Genomic DNA, 20,938 nt, shown 5'->3' on the forward strand with positions numbered 1-20,938 from the left:
AAGGGTGCTGTGGTGGAAGGAGTCGTCACTGTTCCTGTAGGATTCGGCAGGGTTCCTCTCTCTGCACCATGTGTGTCTGTCTGCCTGCCCCCCTATCTCTCTCTCTCTCTCTCTCTCTCTCTCTCTCTCTCTCTCTCTCTTTTTTCTCACAGCTGGCCAAGCAGCAGTAATTTGCAGCCCAGATACATTCCTAACCATAACTTGGCAAATACTTTTTCTATCTTTGTCAGCCTGGACCCTGCCAAGGACTTCCCCAAGTGCCCTGGCATCGAGTAGAAGAGAGGGATGAGGGAGAGAAATTGAGGGTGTTGTGTTTCTGGAGTGTCTGTGGTGCTACTCTCAGATGAACAGATGAGCAGTGAGGGCAGGGAGTGAGAGAAAGAGAGATGGAGGGAGGGAAGGAGTAAAGGAGGGAGAGGAGGGGTTCAGTGCTGGGATTGTCACGGGAAAGGAAGGAACTGCTCCTTCAGAGTGTGTGAGGTGTGAGGGGCACTTGTACTAAGGAACATAGGAGAAGGACATACTGTATAAACCTACAATATGAGCAGAACCACCTTCTTTGAGGTAAGACTGGTGTTTGAATGTATACTTGAACATATAGGCGTCCACAACAGTTTAAAATCCTATTTTAAGTGATGCGTTTTAAACACATCTTTGACATGTGGTTGCATGAGGAAAAAAGTTACGTTTATAAAGTTGAATATTAATTTCCATTACCATGACTACAGTAGGTCTGTGATATGCATAATAGGACTGTTATTGTATTTGTTGTGTGTCAAACACACAGAAGTTTGAAACCTCTTATAAGAGGCCTCAGTCGAATGAAGCATTATTTATGTCAACGCTAATTAAGAAGAACGGAAGTCTGAGTCAAGAAGTGGGTCAAGAAAGGTCTTGACCATTAGAATGATACTGGGTCACGTCAGTCCAAACAGAGTGATGGTGGTCAATTATAGAAAAGTGTGTAGATGAGTGACTACACTTGAGAAACTTCCCTGCACTGCTAGTTAGCATTCTAGCAGTCTAATTGTATTTCATTGCAATAATTCTGACAAATTGTTGATCTGTCTGGGTAAAAATAGACGTTTCTCACATTTAGCTTTTTGGATAATCTTATATCACACTTGACAGCCTTTTCGTATTCTAATTGCGACAACCTTTGCAATAAAATGGACAGCACAGCAGTCTGACTTTAATATTCAGAGAAATCCTCCTTGGTCTTTGGTCTCATTATAACTCTGTGAATCCCCATTATGGCCATGTGAAACGGTTCAGTTTCCTCCAACGGCCTTGCACGGGGCCGCTGAGCCATGGGGTGTCACATCTAATCTAATCAATAATAATGTCATTAGCTTTAGCATTCATTGACTTGGTGTTACAGCATATTGCTGCTGCCATGCTAGCTGGGCTAACTCTATTAGCATGTCTGCAAGGCTAGCTAGTTCTCTCTCTGTGGTCTAATCATAAATAAGCGCATGTGTAATTGAGTACTAGAGCAACAGGTCTGTCCGCCGCCTGATTTATAGCCTCCCACCGGCATGTTCTCAGAGCTAGTCAGAGTTACAGGGAAGCCACATGCTAAATGAACACACATTCCCGGTGCTGTGGTCTAGTCTAGAGATAAACAACATGAGGGAGAGAAACCTCAAGTATCCGTCTCGTAAGATATTAATTCAAATAAAGAACACGGGGTGAAAGGCAACTCAAAGACAGCAAACTAGCATTAGTTTACTTGGTACTTATTTATGTCATTAGCAATAACAGGCTAATATTAGCTTTAGCCATGCTAATATTTTTAGATGTCTCTTCTGTTTAATTTACTTATATTTATCACCTGGCACCTGTATGATGAATAACTTTTATGTACTTATTTTAGTTTGAGGGTAATTGTTTGGTTATTAACTGTATCTACTGTAATTATGTATTGATATTTTTTCTTCGTTTACGCGGTGCAGCGGAACATCGGAAGAACTGTAATTATATTATATATTTGGTTAACAATGCCAATAGGCAGTTTGACACACATTTTTTTAAAGTAAATGAAGGAATGCATTTATTCATTCATTACTCCCAGTGTTTTAGCTAGAACACTAAAACATCTTTAGCAAAAACACCAGCTCCAGCACCTTCAAGTATCCGTCTCGTTAGATAATTATTAAGTAAAGACCACAATGGTGAAAGGCAATCCCAAGACAGCAGACTAGCATTAGTGAATTTATACTTTGCTTATGTCATGTAAGTGTTGTGCTGATAGGTTAATATTAGCATTACCTATGCTAATATTTCTAGATGCCTTTTTTGTTTCATTTACTTCAATGAATCTATTTTATTTACTTATTTTAGTTTAAGGATTATTGTTTGGTTAAACATATCTACTGATATTATGTATTAATATTTGTTCTTTCTTTATATGGTGCAGCGGAACATCGGAAGGATCACTGTAATGTATATTGCATTTGTTTAACAATAGCTACGTTTCCATCTATTTCTTGAAATATTTTCAAATACTCGCACAAGAAAATGTGTACATTTTAACGGTAGCGTTGTGTTTTCGATCAAGCTGGCTTGTTCCATCAAAACCTGTGCGTAATAACGTAGTGCGCATAAAAAGCACTTTGTCATATAACTTTTCATTTGCCGAATAAAAAACAGAAGGTCTTGGTTTTCCATCCCATTTCCCTGCCTAAGGTTTTGGCACAAAAAAAGTATTGCAATAAAGAGCTAAATATGTGCCAAAACCATTTAATGTGCCCACTCTGATCTTGGCACATGCTCTCTACCCACTGGGGACAGACGTAAATTCAACGTCTATTCATCGTTGGTTCAACGTCATTTCATTGAAACGTTGATTCAACCAGTGTGTGCCCAGTTGGGAGCTAAAAGCTCCGGGTAGGCTACATGATGACATTATGGTTAAGAGTCAGATCATTTTTAGTTGTCAATTGTCAGCCAAGCACCAATCATTATGTCACTAGCATATTAAGAAATCAATATTTACTGGAAAGGGCATCAAGATCATCAACATGCACTTTCACCACCCTGTGACGTTCGTTATAACTTATTTCCTCTGTAGCCTAATAAACTGCATGCTTTTCCAACTAGTAATAGGAGGACCACACAACAAGGCATCACGTGACTGCAAATCTACCGTGACATGAGAGTTATTTTTTCAATAATTATGCAAACAATTGTTTCCAATGCCATTTATCGAATGATTTAACCAACAAAAAATTGTCCACCCATCAAATGTATTTTGTTTTATCGATATTTAGGAAGTTCAATGACAATTTGCATGGAAACATGGTTAATGCGCCAATAGACGATTTGACACAGAAATATATTAGGCTACCTGACCTGGGGGTCAGGTAAGAGCGTAGGCCAGCAACTAACAGGTCACTGGTTCAAATCCTTGAGCTGAATAGATTAAACATCTGCTGATGTGTCCTTGAACAAAGCACTTAACCCTAGTTGCTCTGGATAAGAGTGTCTGTAAATGACTAAAATGTAAATTCATTCATCAGTCCCGGTGTTTTAGCTAGAACCCTAAAGCATCTTTAGCTAAAACACTAGCTCCAGCACTCAGAGACATCAGTGGATCTGTCAGCCATTACTTAGAGTGTGTTGCTGGGAAGGCCTTGTCCATCACTCATCATTACTAGTGTATTTACAGCAGCTGGAGTGGAGGCTAGGGCAGATTTAAGGCAGGCTGTCAATAGGGAGAGCACAGAAATCAACTGCTCCTGATTGAAAAAAGAGCTGATTTACAACAACAGTCATTGTCTGGCCAGGGGAGGGGCCTGACAGCTTTTAAAGAGAGAATAGACATCTCAATCATTTAGTATCTCTGCGTGAGCGGCCTGGAGTAGGCAATGCAAAGTGAATACACCTATGTGCTACGCCATTTACTGTTGCCTTCAATTCAATTGTCATTCCCTTATGGTCAGTTATGATATGGTGTAGGTTGTAGATCAGCAATTACAGGACTTTTACATTTACAGGCTTCTCTTTCTCGCAGCTCTCTGGTTTGACACTAGCACGACTTTGCACTCTAGCACGTGCACACTCTCTCCCTCTCTCTCACTCTGTCTCTTTCTCTCTCGGGCTCTTTCTCGGTCTCTCTCGCTCTCTCACTCTCTTTCTCTCTCTCACTCTCTCCCTCTCTCTCTCACTCTCTCTCTCGCTCTCTCTCTCTCTCTCTCCCTCTCTCTCACTCTGTCTCTCTCTCTCTCTCGCGCTCTCTCTCGCGCGCTTTCTCGCTCTCTCTCGTTCTCTCTCGCTCTCTCGCTCTCTTCCTCTCTCTCTCTCTCTCGCTCTCTCTCTCCGTCCTCCATCGGCAGAGCCTTGTGTCCCCCTGAGAGGGGAGAGACATCTATGATAATTGGATTGACAAGGGCACCACGACACTGAGTACAAAGTGTTTTTACACGACACCGCGCTGATGACACCCCTGACACTCCTCGCACACCATCTGCAGGACAAACAAACACCCCTGTAATGCAGTTATGATAACTCTCTGATGCAATAGAACATCATAACATCAAAACATTACATCACAGGCAAGCAGGGGTGAGGATGTAATCAACTCTTTGTCCATCCTTGGTGGACCTCTCGCTCTCTCCACCCCTCCCCCTCTCTCCCTCTCCCCCTCTCTCTGTTCATTTCTTTAGCTGTGCATTCAGCAAATCTTTAGGTATCCATTAGAGGGTTATTACACTATCCAGTAAAAGAGCAATTCAGATACGACAGCTCTGCTGAGCTCCACACTATGGATGGAGCACCGAGTGCTTTCAGGGCAGATTGCAGCTGCCTGCCGACGGGCCTCTCTGTGCATATACGGTAGATCACCACCTGACAAAGGCTAATTTAGATTAAAAAGATCTGCTTCCACTGCAACCTCCGCCAGACCCGACGCATCCTTCTTGACTTGGACTAGTTCGTAAAGTCACCCATCGTAAAAAGGAAGGATTCTCTTTTCGACCTACACGTTTGGTTTATGAAGGTCATGTCATAATCTAGGTGGCCATGCTGTGACTGAAGGGTGCTCCTGGGTGAGATTATCAATATTGTCTTGAGTGGAGCTATCTGGTGGTGTCAGGGGACAGTTGGTAAGATGTTGACTCAAAGGCAGTTTGACTGGATGAAGAATTAGATGCAAGCTGTCCTCTCAACTTCAATTTGGACAAATCGAGCCTGAAAACGTGATCTCCGTGGCTTTCCATGACAATGGTGAAGGTATGATTGAATACCCACGCTAAGAGAGACAGAAGCCTGCTATAGGCTGTGTGTTACTTGAAGAAGCCACTAAGAAAGCTGCATTGAACCTTCTTCTTCATCTTTTTCTTTGTCTTTGTTTTCTGCTTCTTGAGAGTGAGGCTGGCTAAGGTCAGGGTGTTACTTCTGGGAAGTGTTGATGAGTCAGCGGAGAGGTCTCGATGCTATCAACAGATTATCACACTGACACTTCCTGATTCACTGACAATTATACTGAACTTGTTGATGTGCCAGTCCTCCTGTAGGTATTGTGTAATGTCCAGAGGTTTTACATGCTGCTTACTAGCTACTGTCTACTGTTTGATGTCACACACCAGGTTTTCTCTCCCACAGGTGGAGGTTCTGGATGGCAGGACCAGGCAACAGCTTTGTTTTCTAGATAAGGTAGGTTACAGCCCACACCCTGGCTATTAGTCCTGACAAAACCTTCAGGACATGAATTACAGTACAAATAGCAGGAGCTTGAACATCTAGCTTATCATGGAAGCATTTTAATATGTTGGTGTTACTTATACTCATATCACTGATATGTGGTCTCTATTTCCAGGTGGAGCCCCATGCTACAATAGGAGAAATCAAGAGTCTTTTTCACAAGTCATGTATGTGTTTGTTGACTAGATGCTATGTCTATTGAGCCTGGAACTGTCAGAGGCAATGAGAACACCACAGCTGAAGTCTACTCCATTCTGATTACTTACTACTAGGCCTGCAGTCAAATTAAAATGTGTGTGTGTGTGTGTGTGTGTGTGTGTGTGTGTGTGTGTGTGTTTGCGTGTGTGTGTGTGTGTGTGTGTGTGTGTGTGTGTGTGTGTGTGTGTGTGTGTGTGTCTCAGATCAACAGTTGTATCCAGCCAGACAGGACCTCAAGCTCGACCCCAGTAAGTGAATACTGTATGTGCTTAGATTACTAGTACTATCAATCTAAACTACAGCAGCGTGTTGAGTTACTCAGTTTTACATCCTCATTTGTTTTTAAAGATTTGATTAAATTTGATATTTAATACAATACAATCTACAAAGTTAAAAGCTGAAACAAAAGCTAAACATCTAATAAATGATTTGGGCTCCCGAGTGGCGCAGCGGTCTAAGGCACTGCATTATAGTACCTGGTTCGAATCCAGGCTGTCTCACATCTGGCTATGATTGGGAGTCCCATAGGGTGGTGCACAATTGGCTGGAGTAGGCTGTCATTGTAAATTAGAATTTGATCTTAACTGACTTACCTAGTTCAGTAAAATAAAGATAAAATAAAATAAAAATTCCCTGATGTTTACAACCTAATGATCTCATGTGATCTCATGTGAACAAGCATGTGCACTCTTAATATACAGTGGCAAGAAAAAGTATGTGAACCCTTTGGAATTACATAAAATTGTATCTGATCTTCATCTAAGTCACAACAATAGACAAACCCAGTATGCTTAAACTAATAACAAAAAAAGTGTATTTTTATTTTCTATATTGAATACATAATTTAAACATTCACAGTGTAGGTTGGAAAAAGTATGTTAACTCCTAGACTAATGACTTCTCCAAAAGCTAATTGGAGTCAGGAGTCAGCTAACCTGGAGTCCAATCAATGAGACGAGATTGGAGATGTTGGTTAGAGCTGCCCCGCCCCATAAAAAACACTCACAAAATGTGAGTTTGCTACTCACAAGAAGCATTGCCTGATGTGAACCATGTCTCAAACAAAATAGATGTCAGAAGACCTAAGATTAAGAATTTTTGCCTTGCATAAAGCTGGAAAGGGTTACAAAAGTATCTCTAAAACTCAGAAACGGTAACACAAATTGTCTATAAATGGAGAAATTTCAGCACTGTTGCTACTCTCCCTAGGAGTGGCCGTCCTGCAAAGATGACTGGAAGAGCACAGCGCAGAATGCTCAATAAGGTTAAGAAGAATACTAGTGTCAGCTAAAGACTTACAGAAATCTCTGGAAGATGCTAACATTTCTGTTGATGAGTCTACAATACGTCAAACACTAAACAAGAATGGTGTTCATGGGAGGACACCATGGAAGAAGCCACTGCTATCCAAATAAAACATTGCTGCACGTCTGAAGTTCGCAAAAGAACACCTGGATGTTCCACAGCGCTATTGGCAAAATATTATGGGGACATTCAACCAAAAGTTGTGTTGTTCGGAAGGAACACACATCACTATGTGTGGAGAAAAAAAGGCACAGCACACCAACATCAAAACCTTTTCCTAACTGTAAGATATTGTCACGCCCTGACCTTAGAGATCCTTTTTATGTCTCTATTTTGGTTTGTTCAGGGCGTGAGTTGGGGTGGGCATTCTATGTTTTGTGTTCTATGTTTTCTATTTCTTTGTGTTTGGCCGGGTATGGTTCTCAATCAGGGACAGCTGTCTATCGTTGTCTCTGATTGGGAACCATACTTAGGCGCCCTTTTTCCCACCTGTGTTTGTGGGAGGTTGACTCTGTTTAGAGCACTTTGCTTTTGAGCTTCACGGTTTGTTTTTGTAGTGTTTAGTGTTTTGTTTGGCATCATTTTGATTTAAAATAAAGAAAATGTACACTCACCAAGCTGCACCTTGGTACTCTCCATTGAACAACCAAAGGTGGAGGGAGCATCATGGTTCGGGGCTGCTTTGCTGCCTCAGGGCCTGGAAGAATGAATTCACAAATGTATCAAGACATTTTGCAGGAGAATGTAAGGCTATCTGTCCGTCCAATTGAAGCTCAACAGAAGTTAGGTGATGCAACAGGACAATAACCCAAAATAGAGAAGTAAATCAACAACAGAATGGCTTGAACAGAAGACAAAACGCCTTCTGGAGTGGCCCAGTCAGTCCTGACCTCAACCCGATTGAGATGCTGTGGCATGACCTCAAGAGAGCGGTTCACACCAGACATCCCAAGAATATTGTGGAACTGAAACAGTATTGTAAAGAGGAATGGTCCAAAGTGCCTCCTGACCGTTGTGCAGGTCCGATCTGCAACTACAGAAAACGTTTGGTTAAGGTTATTGCTGCCAAAGGAGGGTCAACCTGTTATTAAATCCAAGGATTCACATACTTTTTCCACCCTGCACTGTGAATGTTCACACGGTGTGTTCAATAAAGACATGTTATTAGTGTTATTAGTTTAAGCAGACTGTGTTTGTCTATTGTTGTGACTTAGATGAAGATCAGATACAATTTTATGACCAATTTATGCAGAAATCTAGGTAACTCTAAAGGGTTCACATACTTTTTCTTCCCACTGTAGCTTATTACTGAAGAGCAAAGGTCTACCGTTATGCAATCTCATTTAGCAGAAAACACTGTAGCTAAATGGGTCAATATCTGCCCTGTTGAGCTTACACTAAAATTACATTCAATTATTCTTCCATGTAACAGGTTAGGAGTAAGGTCACCTAGCTGAGCTCGTAGGACAAGAGAACATGAACAATGACTTGGTTCTAATAGAGAAATATTCTTAGAATCCAATACATTTTACATGGCAAATGAAGTCCTTGCTCTGTGAGAAAAGGAGCAGGACAACCCATCTCTGCAGTTTATTTTCACAAGGTCTTGTTTATAATGTTTTTTCAGAAGGAAAATCACTGAGGGATGACGATGTATTACAAAACCTACCAGTTGGGACCACAGCAACCATATATTTTAAGGACCTGGGCCCACAGGTTGGGTGGACAATGGTAAGAGGCTGTGACATAATAAAGATTCAAACTGTCCCCCATCAAACTCTTATTAACTTTGATATTTGACATGAGCCTCGTCTTTCAAGTCTCATGTTGATTTGACGTGTGTAATGACATCTTGGACATCGTAAACCCTTTTCTTCTATTGGCAGGTGTTTTTAGCGGAGTACCTTGGTCCTCTGTTTATCTACCTCCTGTTCTATTTCCGAGCTCCGTACATCTACTCACACCAGGATGTGTTCACCTCCAGCCCCTACTCAGTGGTCACGTAAGTCAGTCACTAACACTCCCAGTAATATACGGATCAGTTTTAGCTAACATCCAAATCCCACACTTGTCTGTCTTTCTCTTTCTTCGCCTCCATCCCCCCTCCGCCTCTCTTGTCCTTACCTTTCTCTCTCTCCCCACCTGACGATCTTCCTTCCTATCTTCTCTTTGTCTTTCTTTCTCTCTCTCTCTCTTCTCTCCTTCAGACTAGCCTGTGCCTGTCACACCTGCCACTACATCAAGAGGTTGATTGAGGCTATCTTTGTGCACCGGTTCTCCCATGGTACCATGCCTCTCAGGACTATAGTCAGGGTATGGACCACATACTCCAGAACACTGTTTCACTTTGACTTGAGCTACTTTACTTTAAGGCCATGCATTTTATAGTGCTACTATCATACTTTACAGTGCTCCTTTACATTAGAGGCATGTATTTTACAGTACTACTATCATACTTTACAGTGCTGCCTTTACGTTAGAGTCATGCACTTTATAGTACTACTATCATACTTTACAGTGCTCCTTTACATTAGGGTCATGTACTTTACAATACATTGTCATTAACAACTACTGCTCCTCAAATTCTCAATACAAAACATACAGTGATGTTCTGTCATTGTCCTATCAAATACACTGCAACAGTATAATTCTCTCATAGACATGCCATTGAAATATTTCACAATAATAACATATGACTTTAATTGGAAACACTGCCAATCTGACAGTATCTTTACTGGTGTTTTTACCTCTCTTTCTGTCAGAACTGTGTATATTACTGGGCCTTCTCAGCATGGTTGGCCTTCTACATCAACCATCCACTGTATACACCACCATGTAAGTCCTCTATCATTCAGGCTTACCACTCAATGCCTCCACTCAATGCCACTCAAGACAGGAGTCCCTCCTGTACTCCATAAATAGGTACACCACATCACAATAATAGGAATTATTGTGGGCTCACCAAAACATCTAAACTAACCACTGGCTTATATCTCTCCACAGCGTATGGGGATATGCAAGTGAACTATGCACTGGCCATATTTGTGGTATGTATTGCTGACAGACACCCAATGAGGTCATAAACATGAGACATCATTATTACAGATGACTTGGACGATATGTGTTTGTGTTTTGACTGCAGCTCTGTGAGTTAGGGAATTTCTCCATTCACGTGGCCCTGAATAACCTCAAGGCAGAAGGTGGGCCCAAGTGCAGAAGGTTCCCTCACCCAACGAAGAACCCATTCACATGGCTGTTCTTCTTCGTGTCCTGCCCCAATTATACCTACGAGGTAAGGCTGAAGGATATGTTTTATTTAACTAGGCAAGTCAGTTAAGAACAAATTCTTAGACTATGCCAAACCTGGACGATGCTGGGAAAATAGTGCGCTGCCTTATGGTACTCCCAATCACAGCCGGTTGTGATACAGCCTGGTATCGAACCAGTGACGCCTCTAGCACTGAGATGCAGTGCCTTAGACCGCTGCGCCACTTGGGAGCCCTATGACAATGTGTTCTGACTATATAGCAGAGGTTTATGGAATGCTCAATGTTTGCTAGTCGGGAAGAGTCTGTTAATAATATGGAATATCAATGGAGTAACAAAATATCTGTATTTCTTATATTTAGGTAGGAGCCTGGGCGAGTTTCTCTGTCATGACCCAGTGTCTACCAGGTCAGTTGATTCATATCATATTTTAAACATTTTCTTGTTTTCTAGTATCTAATTAATATGTTGGCCATTTTACTCACCCAGGCATTTTATATACACAACTCGTTTGTGTGTTGCACTTTGTTGCCACTAAGGTACAATACACGCTCTATTATTTTTTCCGTCTCTCCACAGTGGCCTTGTTCACCTTCTTAGCTTTCATCCAGATGACCATCTGGGCCAAAGGGAAGCATAAAACCTACTCCAGGGAGTTTAAGGACTACCCTCACCTGCGCATGCCAATCATCCCGCTCCTCCTCTGACCACGCTACAAAGGTTTACCATTCGGACTGGAGCATTGGGGTCTTCAGCCTGCTTGAAAGGTTGTGATCATTAGTGGGTTACTGTGTTTCTCACAAAGCAAGAAGACCCACTGCTCCTTCATCTATCGCCATGGCAATGGTCTGTTATGTTTTCAACAACCACTATGCAAGGTTAGACTATGCCATTGTCTTAGAAAGAGGAGGAAACCAACCGGGTAAAAGATTCATAGACATGGAGTATTGTTGACGTGTGGATGAACTTTTAATGAATATATAATAGTGAATTGACAGAAAGGAATGTCTCATCTCAACAATACTGTTGATGAACTGCTAATGATCATTTCTGCATTGATAATGTTTAGTTCAATCATTGAAACACAGCCTTATTAAGGAGTCATTGGTATTAGTCCAGGTATTAGTCCAGGTATTAGTCCAGGTCGCAGTTGCAAATGAGAACTTGTTCTCAACTAGCCTACCTGGTTAAATAAAGGTGAAATAAAATAAAAAAGTCCTGTTACTGATCATGTACAGTGCAGCTACTGAATGTTCCGACAATTGTTGGCATTCTTAGTCTACAGAGTGGCAATCATCTGAAAACTATGAAGTTATGAATACATGATTGAAGTTCTATATAATCTACCATATTATTTAGTAATAAGTTATTGTCATTTCCTAGAGGAAATGTGTGTGTGTGTAACTTGATATGATATACCTGCTAAGGAAGTCTTTATTATGACTGAAGTGTAACGGGGCTATTTTCAGTAGGGAAAGCTGAGTTCTAGAACCAGGAGATGGAACACAGAATTAGGAGATGTCTAAGTTTGCAAGCTGATTATTTCCCCCTCTACAATGAAGCTGTAGATGTTTGAATGTAACGAACAACCTGATGCTTTTACCTTTGTCAGACAGTTGAGGATAATTCAGTAATGTATTACTTTATATATCGTTCAAGATAACTACAATCTGTCAAATTCTCAGGTGTTACTAGATGCAACAGGTACCTGTTTATATACTGTACAAATGATAGCCAAACTCGTTTTGTATACAAAGTGTAAATATCAAATAAATAATTTCGATAATTTCAAAGATAAGTCTTCTATCGTGTCAATGTATCTAAAAGGAGAGTCATGCATATTTCACAAAGAATCAATCAGTGTTTACAGAAAATGTTTATTGGAAATTATTATTATTGCAGAGACAATTTATATATATATATATATATATATTTTGTTGTAAAAATAATCTCTGATTTGCAAACTAATCATTTATCTGCCATTTACATAGAACTTAAAAATTGCATACACACAAGGAAGCGCAATGTTTGAACAGTACATATAGGCTTACAAAATCAGATCATCATTTCAATATGAATTCAATAACAGCAAATGTATTTTTACAGTCAAATTCTATATTGCACTAGTAGATGTTCATTTATCAAAAAACAAAGGCCAAAACAAAACGGATCATCTTCCTTGGCAGTATACGAGCATATGAAGCGGATACAGGCTTTGTTTTTGGTAACAGTTCAATGTTACAATTTTCTTGCAGAAATGTAGCGCTGCAACTGCTGGGAATAAGTTTCTTCTTTCAATCAGTCTCTCACCAGTCACCAGTAGTGTCACCAACTAGTCTCTCACCAGTCACCAGTAGTGTCACCAACTAGTCTCTCACCAGTCACCAGTAGTGTCACCAACTAGTCTCTCACCAGTCACCCGTATTGCCACCAACTAGTCTCTCACCAGTCACCAGTAGTGTCACCAACTAGTCTCTCACCAGTCACCAGTAGTGTCACCAACTAGTCTCTCACCAGTCACCAGTAGTGTCACCAACTAGTCTCTCACCAGTCACCCGTATTGCCACCAACTAGTCTCTCACCAGTCACCAGTAGTGTCACCAACTAGTCTCTCACCAGTCACCAGTAGTGTCACCAACTAGTCTCTCACCAGTCACCAGTAGTGTCACCAACTAGTCTCTCACCAGTCACCCGTATTGCCACCAACTAGTCTCTCACCAGTCACCCGTATTGCCACCAACTAGTCTCTCACCAGTCACCAGTAGTGTCACCAACTAGTCTCTCACCAGTCACCAGTAGTGTCACCAACTAGTCTCTCACCAGTCACCCGTATTGTCACCAACTAGTCTCTCACCAGTCACCAGTAGTGTCACCAACTAGTCTCTCACCAGTCACCAGTAGTGTCACCAACTAGTCTCTCACCAGTCACCCGTATTGTCACCAACTAGTCTCTCACCAGTCACCCGTATTGCCACCAACTAGTCTCTCACCAGTCACCCGTATTGCCACCAACTAGTCTCTCACCAGTCACCCGTATTGTCACCAACTAGTCTCTCACCAGTCACCAGTATTGCCACCAACTAGTCTCTCACCAGTCACCCGTATTGCCACCAACTAGTCTCTCACCAGTCACCAGTATTGCCACCAACTAGTCTCTCACCAGTCACCCGTATTGCCACCAACTAGTCTCTCACCAGTCACCAGTATTGCCACCAACTAGTCTCTCACCAGTCACCAGTATTGCCACCAACTAGTCTCTCACCAGTCACCAGTAGTGTCACCAACTAGTCTCTCACCAGTCACCAGTAGTGTCACCAACTAGTCTCTCACCAGTCACCAGTAGTGTCACCAACTAGTCTCTCACCAGTCACCAGTAGTGTCACCAACTAGTCTCTCACCAGTCACCCGTATTGCCACCAACTAGTCTCTCACCAGTCACCCGTAGTGTCACCAACTAGTCTCTCACCAGTCACCCGTATTGTCACCAACTAGTCTCTCACCAGTCACCCGTATTGCCACCAACTAGTCTCTCACCAGTCACCCGTATTGCCACCAACTAGTCTCTCACCAGTCACCCGTATTGTCACCAACTAGTCTCTCACCAGTCACCAGTATTGCCACCAACTAGTCTCTCACCAGTCACCCGTATTGCCACCAACTAGTCTCTCACCAGTCACCAGTATTGCCACCAACTAGTCTCTCACCAGTCACCCGTATTGCCACCAACTAGTCTCTCACCAGTCACCAGTATTGCCACCAACTAGTCTCTCACCAGTCACCAGTATTGCCACCAACTAGTCTCTCACCAGTCACCAGTAGTGTCACCAACTAGTCTCTCACCAGTCACCAGTAGTGTCACCAACTAGTCTCTCACCAGTCACCAGTAGTGTCACCAACTAGTCTCTCACCAGTCACCAGTAGTGTCACCAACTAGTCTCTCACCAGTCACCAGTATTGTCACCAACTAGTCTCTCACCAGTCACCAGTAGTGTCACCAACTAGTCTCTCACCAGTCACCAGTATTGTCACCAACTAGTCTCTCACCAGTCACCAGTAGTGTCACCAACTAGTCTCTCACCAGTCACCCGTATTGTCACCAACTAGTCTCTCACCAGTCACCAGTAGTGTCACCAACTAGTCTCTCACCAGTCACCAGTAGTGTCACCAACTAGTCTCTCACCAGTCACCAGTAGTGTCACCAACTAGTCTCTCACCAGTCACCCGTATTGTCACCAACTAGTCTCTCACCAGTCACCAGTAGTGTCACCAACTAGTCTCTCACCAGTCACCAGTAGTGTCACCAACTAGTCTCTCACCAGTCACCAGTAGTGTCACCAACTAGTCTCTCACCAGTCACCAGTAGTGTCACCAACTAGTCTCTCACCAGTCACCAGTAGTGTCACCAACTAGTCAACCTTCTCCACTATCCTCCACGTTCCTCTAGGAGCGTTCAATTCCCCAGACAACTATTCCTGTCTGAGTTTCTGGTGTGTGTGTGTGTGTGTGTGTGTGTGTGTATGTTTACGCGTGCATTTGTGTGGGTGTGTGAAAGTGTTTACGCACAAACGCGCCCGTGTGTGTGTCTGTGCGTGTGGGGAGGGACGGTTCATTTCCCCAGACAACTTAGGGGTGTGACCTTGATTTCTTTTCTCCGTGCCCCAGCGGCCCTCGGGTGCAGCACCATTCCGTCGTCCTCTCCTGATTGCTGCTTGGCAAAGTTCACAAACACCTGGTGAGAGGAGAGAGATACACCAGGGAATAAACACAGTCAAGAACCAAAATGGACACTTATTAACCTTGGATAAAAATGAGAAAAGAACACGATACCTGGGGGGATACACATACCAAAGAATAAACATCTTACATTCACAGAATTTCACAGAATGAAGATCCAAAAAGTCAGCCTATTATTCTTTGATGTCCTGCAAGACGGCATGAGGAAAAATGACACTGGATAGAAGATGGCTGACGTGTAAGAATGTGGGTGACGCAGGAGTCTATTTAACACATGACCGTACAACTTGAGAAACGCTGTCAGAATACGATGGTTTCAATTCCAACTATATTTACTTTGCTTATCAATAGATGCAACTATTGAGAGGTACTGTATTTGTTACATCAAATACTAACAATGGAGGGTGCAAGTATTGGTATTTTGGTTGCTGTTTTTTTAACCCTAAGTCCATAGATTTCTTAGGTGTTTCTTACTAAACTTCAATCAATATACAACATACAATATATTTCCTGGCCACTGTCCATTCATCTCTGTTTAGTAATTATCTCATGAGCCATACTCAAAGTCTCTGTCTCGCTAGCTAGACCTTCAATAATAAAGTTGAGCGAGAAAGACTAGCTGGGTGTTTACCTGATCTAGTGTCGTCTGGGAGACGGTGTAGTCCTCTATATTGAGGCGGTCCTTGTTGGCCAGGACCAGCTGGAAGATCCTAGCCAGGGAGGAAGAGGCGATTTCATACTGCAGAGTGTTGTAGTGTTTCTCCCTCTGGACACAGCCAGGGAAGGTGGTCTCCATGAAGGCCTCGGCTGGGTTCAGGTCTGGGGGACAACCTGGTGTGGAGGCCTGGATCTTCATGGTGACCACGTAACCATCACCAAACCTACAAAAACACACAGTCCAATACAATCCAGGGCTGGTTAGACTCATAGTAGATAATTGGGTACAGATGAAGAAGGTACATGAATTACAGCAGGGAAATTGTATTTTCCTTTAAGAGTTTGTACTGTAACATTTAGGCAGTAGCGTTAACGTTGTCGGTTTCAGATCTACACACTAAACTCTTCAGTAGTAACTATATCTGAAGTAAATAGAGACAGAACCTACTTGTATTTGAGGTGCTGGATGGTACCAAGACACTGGAAGGTGCCATTGACCATAATAGCCAGACGGGTACACAGAGCCTCACACTCCTCCATACTGTGTGAGGTGAGGACCACTGCTCGGCCATCTTGGATTACACTCATTATGGAGTTCCACAGGAAACGACGTGAGTGGGGGTCCATGCCTGTCGTGGGCTCGTCCTGGATAGTAACACACATAGAAACATCTTCAGATACACACTAGCAAGCAGAATACAGAACCATTTCTGATTTCCCCTTAACCCCCTAACTGCAGGCCCATGGGTGACTCCAAAGTGAGTAAGCTCACCAGCAGGACCAGTGGAGGACAGCCGATCATGGCAATGGCTGTGGATAGTTTTCTCTTGTTGCCGCCGCTGTAGGTCCCGGCTGTATGGCCAGCATAGTCAGCCAGACCCAGCTTCTGAATTGCCCAGTCTGCCACCTGAGGCAGCAGAAGGACACATTATTGCCACCTCTACCTGGCTAAATAAATAAATAAATAATAATACAATAACAATAATAATTTGGTGGGTGCTTATATTTGTCCTATTTCACACATTAAATGTAGTTTTTTTGCATATCGCAACTCTCCCTGAGACAACTTCGGAGAGTGAGGTCATGGCCAGGGTCAATAAAGGGTAGATAAACATATGGATTTGTGAAATACATGAACACACTGAGGAGGATATAGCTATTCATTTGAGTTCAAAAACGTTCATTGTTCTAACCATGACCCTAACCCTAGCCTCTAAACTCAGAACCTAAGCCCTGACCTCTGACCACAGCCTCACCTTGCTGATCTCGGACTCAGGCACCCCTCTGAGGCGGGCATACAGATGGAGGTGCTCTCTGCCAGTCAGCAGATCATCTATGGCATCAAACTGGGGGCAGTAGCCCATGTTCTGGTGCACGTCCAGGATATTGGTAAGGATGCTGCAGGGACAGGGAAGAAAGGTACGATTACAGGTGAAAAGCATAGGGCTGTGCTCTGGTGTGCCACAGGGCTCTGTTTTAGGTCCACTGTTATTTACTAATGATATCAAGAACATCGGTAAAAACATTGATCATGCCAACTGTGATTGAGGAAGCATATGGCAATATGGCAATGCCCCATGCCCTGTACCTGTGACCAGTGACAGAGGCTTCTCCTGAGCTGACATCAGTGTCTCCGGTCAGCATTTTAAAGGTGGTAGTCTTCCCTGCTCCGTTCACACCCAGAAGCCCAAAGCACTGGGGAGAGAAGGAGGGGAGAAAAGGATGATGAGAAAATATTTTATCACTGGGTCTCTACACGTCACCTTCCCGTGCTGTATAGCTGTGGTATTAAACTCAGAAAAAAAAGAAATGTCCCCTTTTCAGGATGCTGTCTTTCAAAGATAATTTGTTAAAATCCAAATAACTTCACAGATCTTCATTGTAAAGGGTTTAAACACTGTTTCCCATGCTTGTTCAATTAACCATGAACAATTAATGAACATGCACCTGTGGAACGGTCGTTAAGACACTAACAACTTCTAGAAGGTAGGCAATTAAGGTCACAGTTATGAAAACTTAGGACACTAAAGAGGCCTTTCTACTGACTCTGACAAACACCAAAGGAAAGATGCCCAGGGTCCCTGCTTATCTGCGTGAATTTGCCTTAGGCATGCTGCAAGGAGGCACGAGGACTGCAGATGTGGCCAGGGCAAAGAATTGCAATGTCCGTACTGTGAGACACCTAAGACAGCGCTACAGGGAGACAGAATGGACAGCTAATTGTCCTCGCAGTGGCTGACCACGTGTAACAACACCTGCACAGGATCGGTACATCCGAACATCACACCTGTGGGACAGGTACAGGATGACAACAACAACTGCCCGAGTTACACCAGGAATGCACAATCCCTCCATCGGTGCTCAGACTGTCCACAATAGGCTGAGATAGGCCTACAAGCCCTCAGTCCAGCCTGTTGTAAGGCAGGTCCTCACCAGACATCACCGGCAACTACAGTGCCTTGCGAAAGTATTCGGCACCCTTGAACTTTGCGACCTTTTGCCACATTTCAGGCTTCAAACATAAAGATATAAAACTGTATTTTTTTGTGAAGAATCAACAACAAGTGGGACACAATCATGAAGTGGAACGAAATTTATTGGATATTTCAAACTTTTTTAACAATTCAAAAACTGAAAAATTGGGCGTGCAAAATTATTCAGCCCCTTTACTTTCAGTGCAGCAAACTCTCTCCAGAAGTTCAGTGAGGATCTCTGAATGATCCAATGTTGACCTAAATGACTAATGATGATAAATACAATCCACCTGTGTGTAATCAAGTCTCCGTATAAATGCACCTGCACTGTGATAGTCTCAGAGGTCCGTTAAAAGCGCAGAGAGCATCATGAAGAACAAGGAACACATCAGGCAGGTCCGAGATACTGTTGTGAAGAAGTTTAAAGCCGGATTTGGATACAAAAAGATTTCCCAAGCTTTAAACATCCCAAGGAGCATTGTGCAAGCGATAATATTGAAATGGAAGGAGTATCAGACCACTGCAAATCTACCAAGACCTGGTCGTCCCTCTAAACTTTCAGCTCATACAAGGAGAAGACTGATCAGAGATGCAGCCAAGAGGCCCATGATCACTCTGGATGAACTGCAGAGATCTACAGCTGAGGTGGGAGAATCAGTCGTATATTGCACAAATCTGGCCTTTATGGAAGAGTGGCAAGAAGAAAGCCATTTCTTAAAGATATCCATAAAAAGTGTCATTTAAAGTTTGCCACAAGCCACCTGGGAGACACACCAAACATGTGGAAGAAGGTGCTCTGGTCAGATGAAACCAAAATTGAACTTTTTGGCAACAATGCAAAACGTTATGTTTGGCGTAAAAGCAACACAGCTGAACACACCATCCCCACTGTCAAACATGGTGGTGGCAGCATCATGGTTTGGGCCTGCTTTTCTTCAGCAGGGACAGGGAAGATGGTTAAAATTGATGGGAAGATGGATGGAGCCAAATACAGGACCATTCTGGAAGAAAACCTGATGGAGTCTGCAAAAGACCTGAGACTGGGACGGAGATTTGTCTTCCAACAAGACAATGATCCAAAACATAAAGCAAAATCTACAATGGAATGGTTCAAAAATAAACATATCCAGGTGTTAGAATGGCCAAGTCAAAGTCCAGACCTGAATCCAATCGAGAATCTGTGGAAAGAACTGAAAACTGCTGTTCACAAATGCTCTCCATCCAACCTCACTGAGCTCGAGCTGTTTTGCAAGGAGGAATGGGAAAAAATGTCAGTCTCTCGATGTGCAAAACTGATAGAGACATACCCCAAGCGACTTACAGCTGTAATCGCAGCAAAAGGTGGCGCTACAAAGTATTAACTTAAGGGGGCTGAATAATTTTGCACGCCCAATTTTTCAGTTTTTGATTTGTTAAAAAAGTTTGAAATATCCAATAAATGTCGTTCCACTTCATGATTGTGTCCCACTTGTTGTTGATTCTTCACAAAAAAATACAGTTTTATATATTTATGTTAGAAGCCTGAAATGTGGCAAAAGGTCGCAAAGTTCAAGGGGGCCGAATACTTTCGCAAGGCACTGTACGTCACCTATGGGCACAAACCCACAGTCGCTGGACCAGACAGGACTGGCAAAAAGTACTCTTCACTGACGAGTCACAGTTTTGTCTCACCAGGGGTGATGGTTGGAGGAATGAGTGTTGAAGGAATGAGCGTTACACCGAGGCCTGTACTCTGGAGTGGGATCGATTTGGAGGTGGAGGGTCCGTCATGGTCTGGGGCTGTGTGTCACAGCATCATCGAACTAAGCATGTTGTCATTGCAAGCAATCTCTACGCTGTGCATTACAGGGAAGATATCCTCCTCCCTCATGTGGTACCTTTCCTGCAGGTTCATCCTGACATGACCCTCCAGCATGACAATGCCACCAGCCATACTGCTAGTTTTGTGAGTGATTTCCTGCAAGACAGCAATGTCAGTGTTCTGCCATGGCCAACGAAGAGCCTGGATCTCAATCCCATTGAGCACGTCTGGGACCTGTTGGATCGGAGGGTGAGAGCTAGGGCCATTCCCCCCAGAAATATCCTGGAACTTGCAGGTGCCATGGTAGAAGAGTGGGGTAACATCTCACAGCAAGAACTGGCAAATCTGGTGCAGTCCATGAGGAGGAGATGCACTGCAGTACTTAATGCAGCTGGTGGCCACACCAGATAGACTGTTACTGTTACTTTTGATTTTGACCCCCCCCCCCCCCTTTGTTCAGGGACATAGTATTCCATTTCTGTTAGTCACATGTCTGTGGAACTTGTTCAGTTTATATCTCAGTATAAATATTCATATATTCATATAAATATTTACACATGTTAAGTTTGCTGAAAATAAACGCAGTTGACAGTGAGAGGACATTTATTTTTTGCTGAGTTGATATAGAGGTCTATAGTATAGAGTGGTACTGTACTGACCTCCCCAGGTGACACTCCCACACAGATCCTGTCAACAGCTGGCTTTGTCTTCCCCATGTATGTCTGGGAGGAGAGAAAGAGAGCGAGAGCGAGAGAGAGAGAGAGAGAGAGAGAGAGAGAGAGAGAGAGAGAGAGAGAGA

The 20,938-nt window shown here is 43.0% G+C and overlaps 2 protein-coding genes across 3 annotated transcripts in view; one reads left to right on the top strand and one right to left on the bottom strand.

Annotated features, from left to right (window-relative positions):
• The first annotated feature begins 132 nt into the window (after positions 1 to 132).
• tecrl2a (trans-2,3-enoyl-CoA reductase-like 2a) lies at positions 133 to 12,266 on the top strand. Its single transcript, XM_036935185.2, has 12 exons — positions 133 to 564; positions 5,605 to 5,655; positions 5,819 to 5,870; positions 6,105 to 6,149; positions 8,834 to 8,937; positions 9,093 to 9,208; positions 9,414 to 9,519; positions 9,969 to 10,041; positions 10,210 to 10,253; positions 10,349 to 10,498; positions 10,836 to 10,881; positions 11,053 to 12,266. The coding sequence occupies exons 1-12, from the start codon at positions 541 to 543 to the stop codon at positions 11,178 to 11,180; spliced, it is 939 nt and encodes a 312-aa protein (XP_036791080.1). The 5' UTR covers positions 133 to 540; the 3' UTR covers positions 11,181 to 12,266.
• Positions 12,267 to 14,965: 2,699 nt separating this feature from the next.
• Positions 14,966 to 20,938, bottom strand: part of abca4a (ATP binding cassette subfamily A member 4a) — a 53,818-nt gene continuing 47,845 nt past the window's right edge. For both annotated transcript variants that reach the window (XM_021620505.3, XM_021620504.3), the window contains exons 42-48: positions 20,799 to 20,861; positions 17,453 to 17,559; positions 17,121 to 17,262; positions 16,637 to 16,771; positions 16,313 to 16,509; positions 15,839 to 16,088; positions 14,966 to 15,202 (exon numbers count right to left, since the gene is read on the bottom strand). In XM_021620505.3, coding sequence (XP_021476180.3) covers positions 15,080 to 15,202; positions 15,839 to 16,088; positions 16,313 to 16,509; positions 16,637 to 16,771; positions 17,121 to 17,262; positions 17,453 to 17,559; positions 20,799 to 20,861 — 1,017 coding nt within the window. In that variant the 3' untranslated portion in view covers positions 14,966 to 15,079. The remainder of the gene's footprint in view (positions 15,203 to 15,838; positions 16,089 to 16,312; positions 16,510 to 16,636; positions 16,772 to 17,120; positions 17,263 to 17,452; positions 17,560 to 20,798; positions 20,862 to 20,938) is intronic.

This window comes from Oncorhynchus mykiss, chromosome 11, assembly GCF_057628025.1.
Source record: "Oncorhynchus mykiss isolate SJ-2025 chromosome 11, ASM5762802v1, whole genome shotgun sequence".
NCBI lineage: Eukaryota > Metazoa > Chordata > Actinopteri > Salmoniformes > Salmonidae > Oncorhynchus > Oncorhynchus mykiss.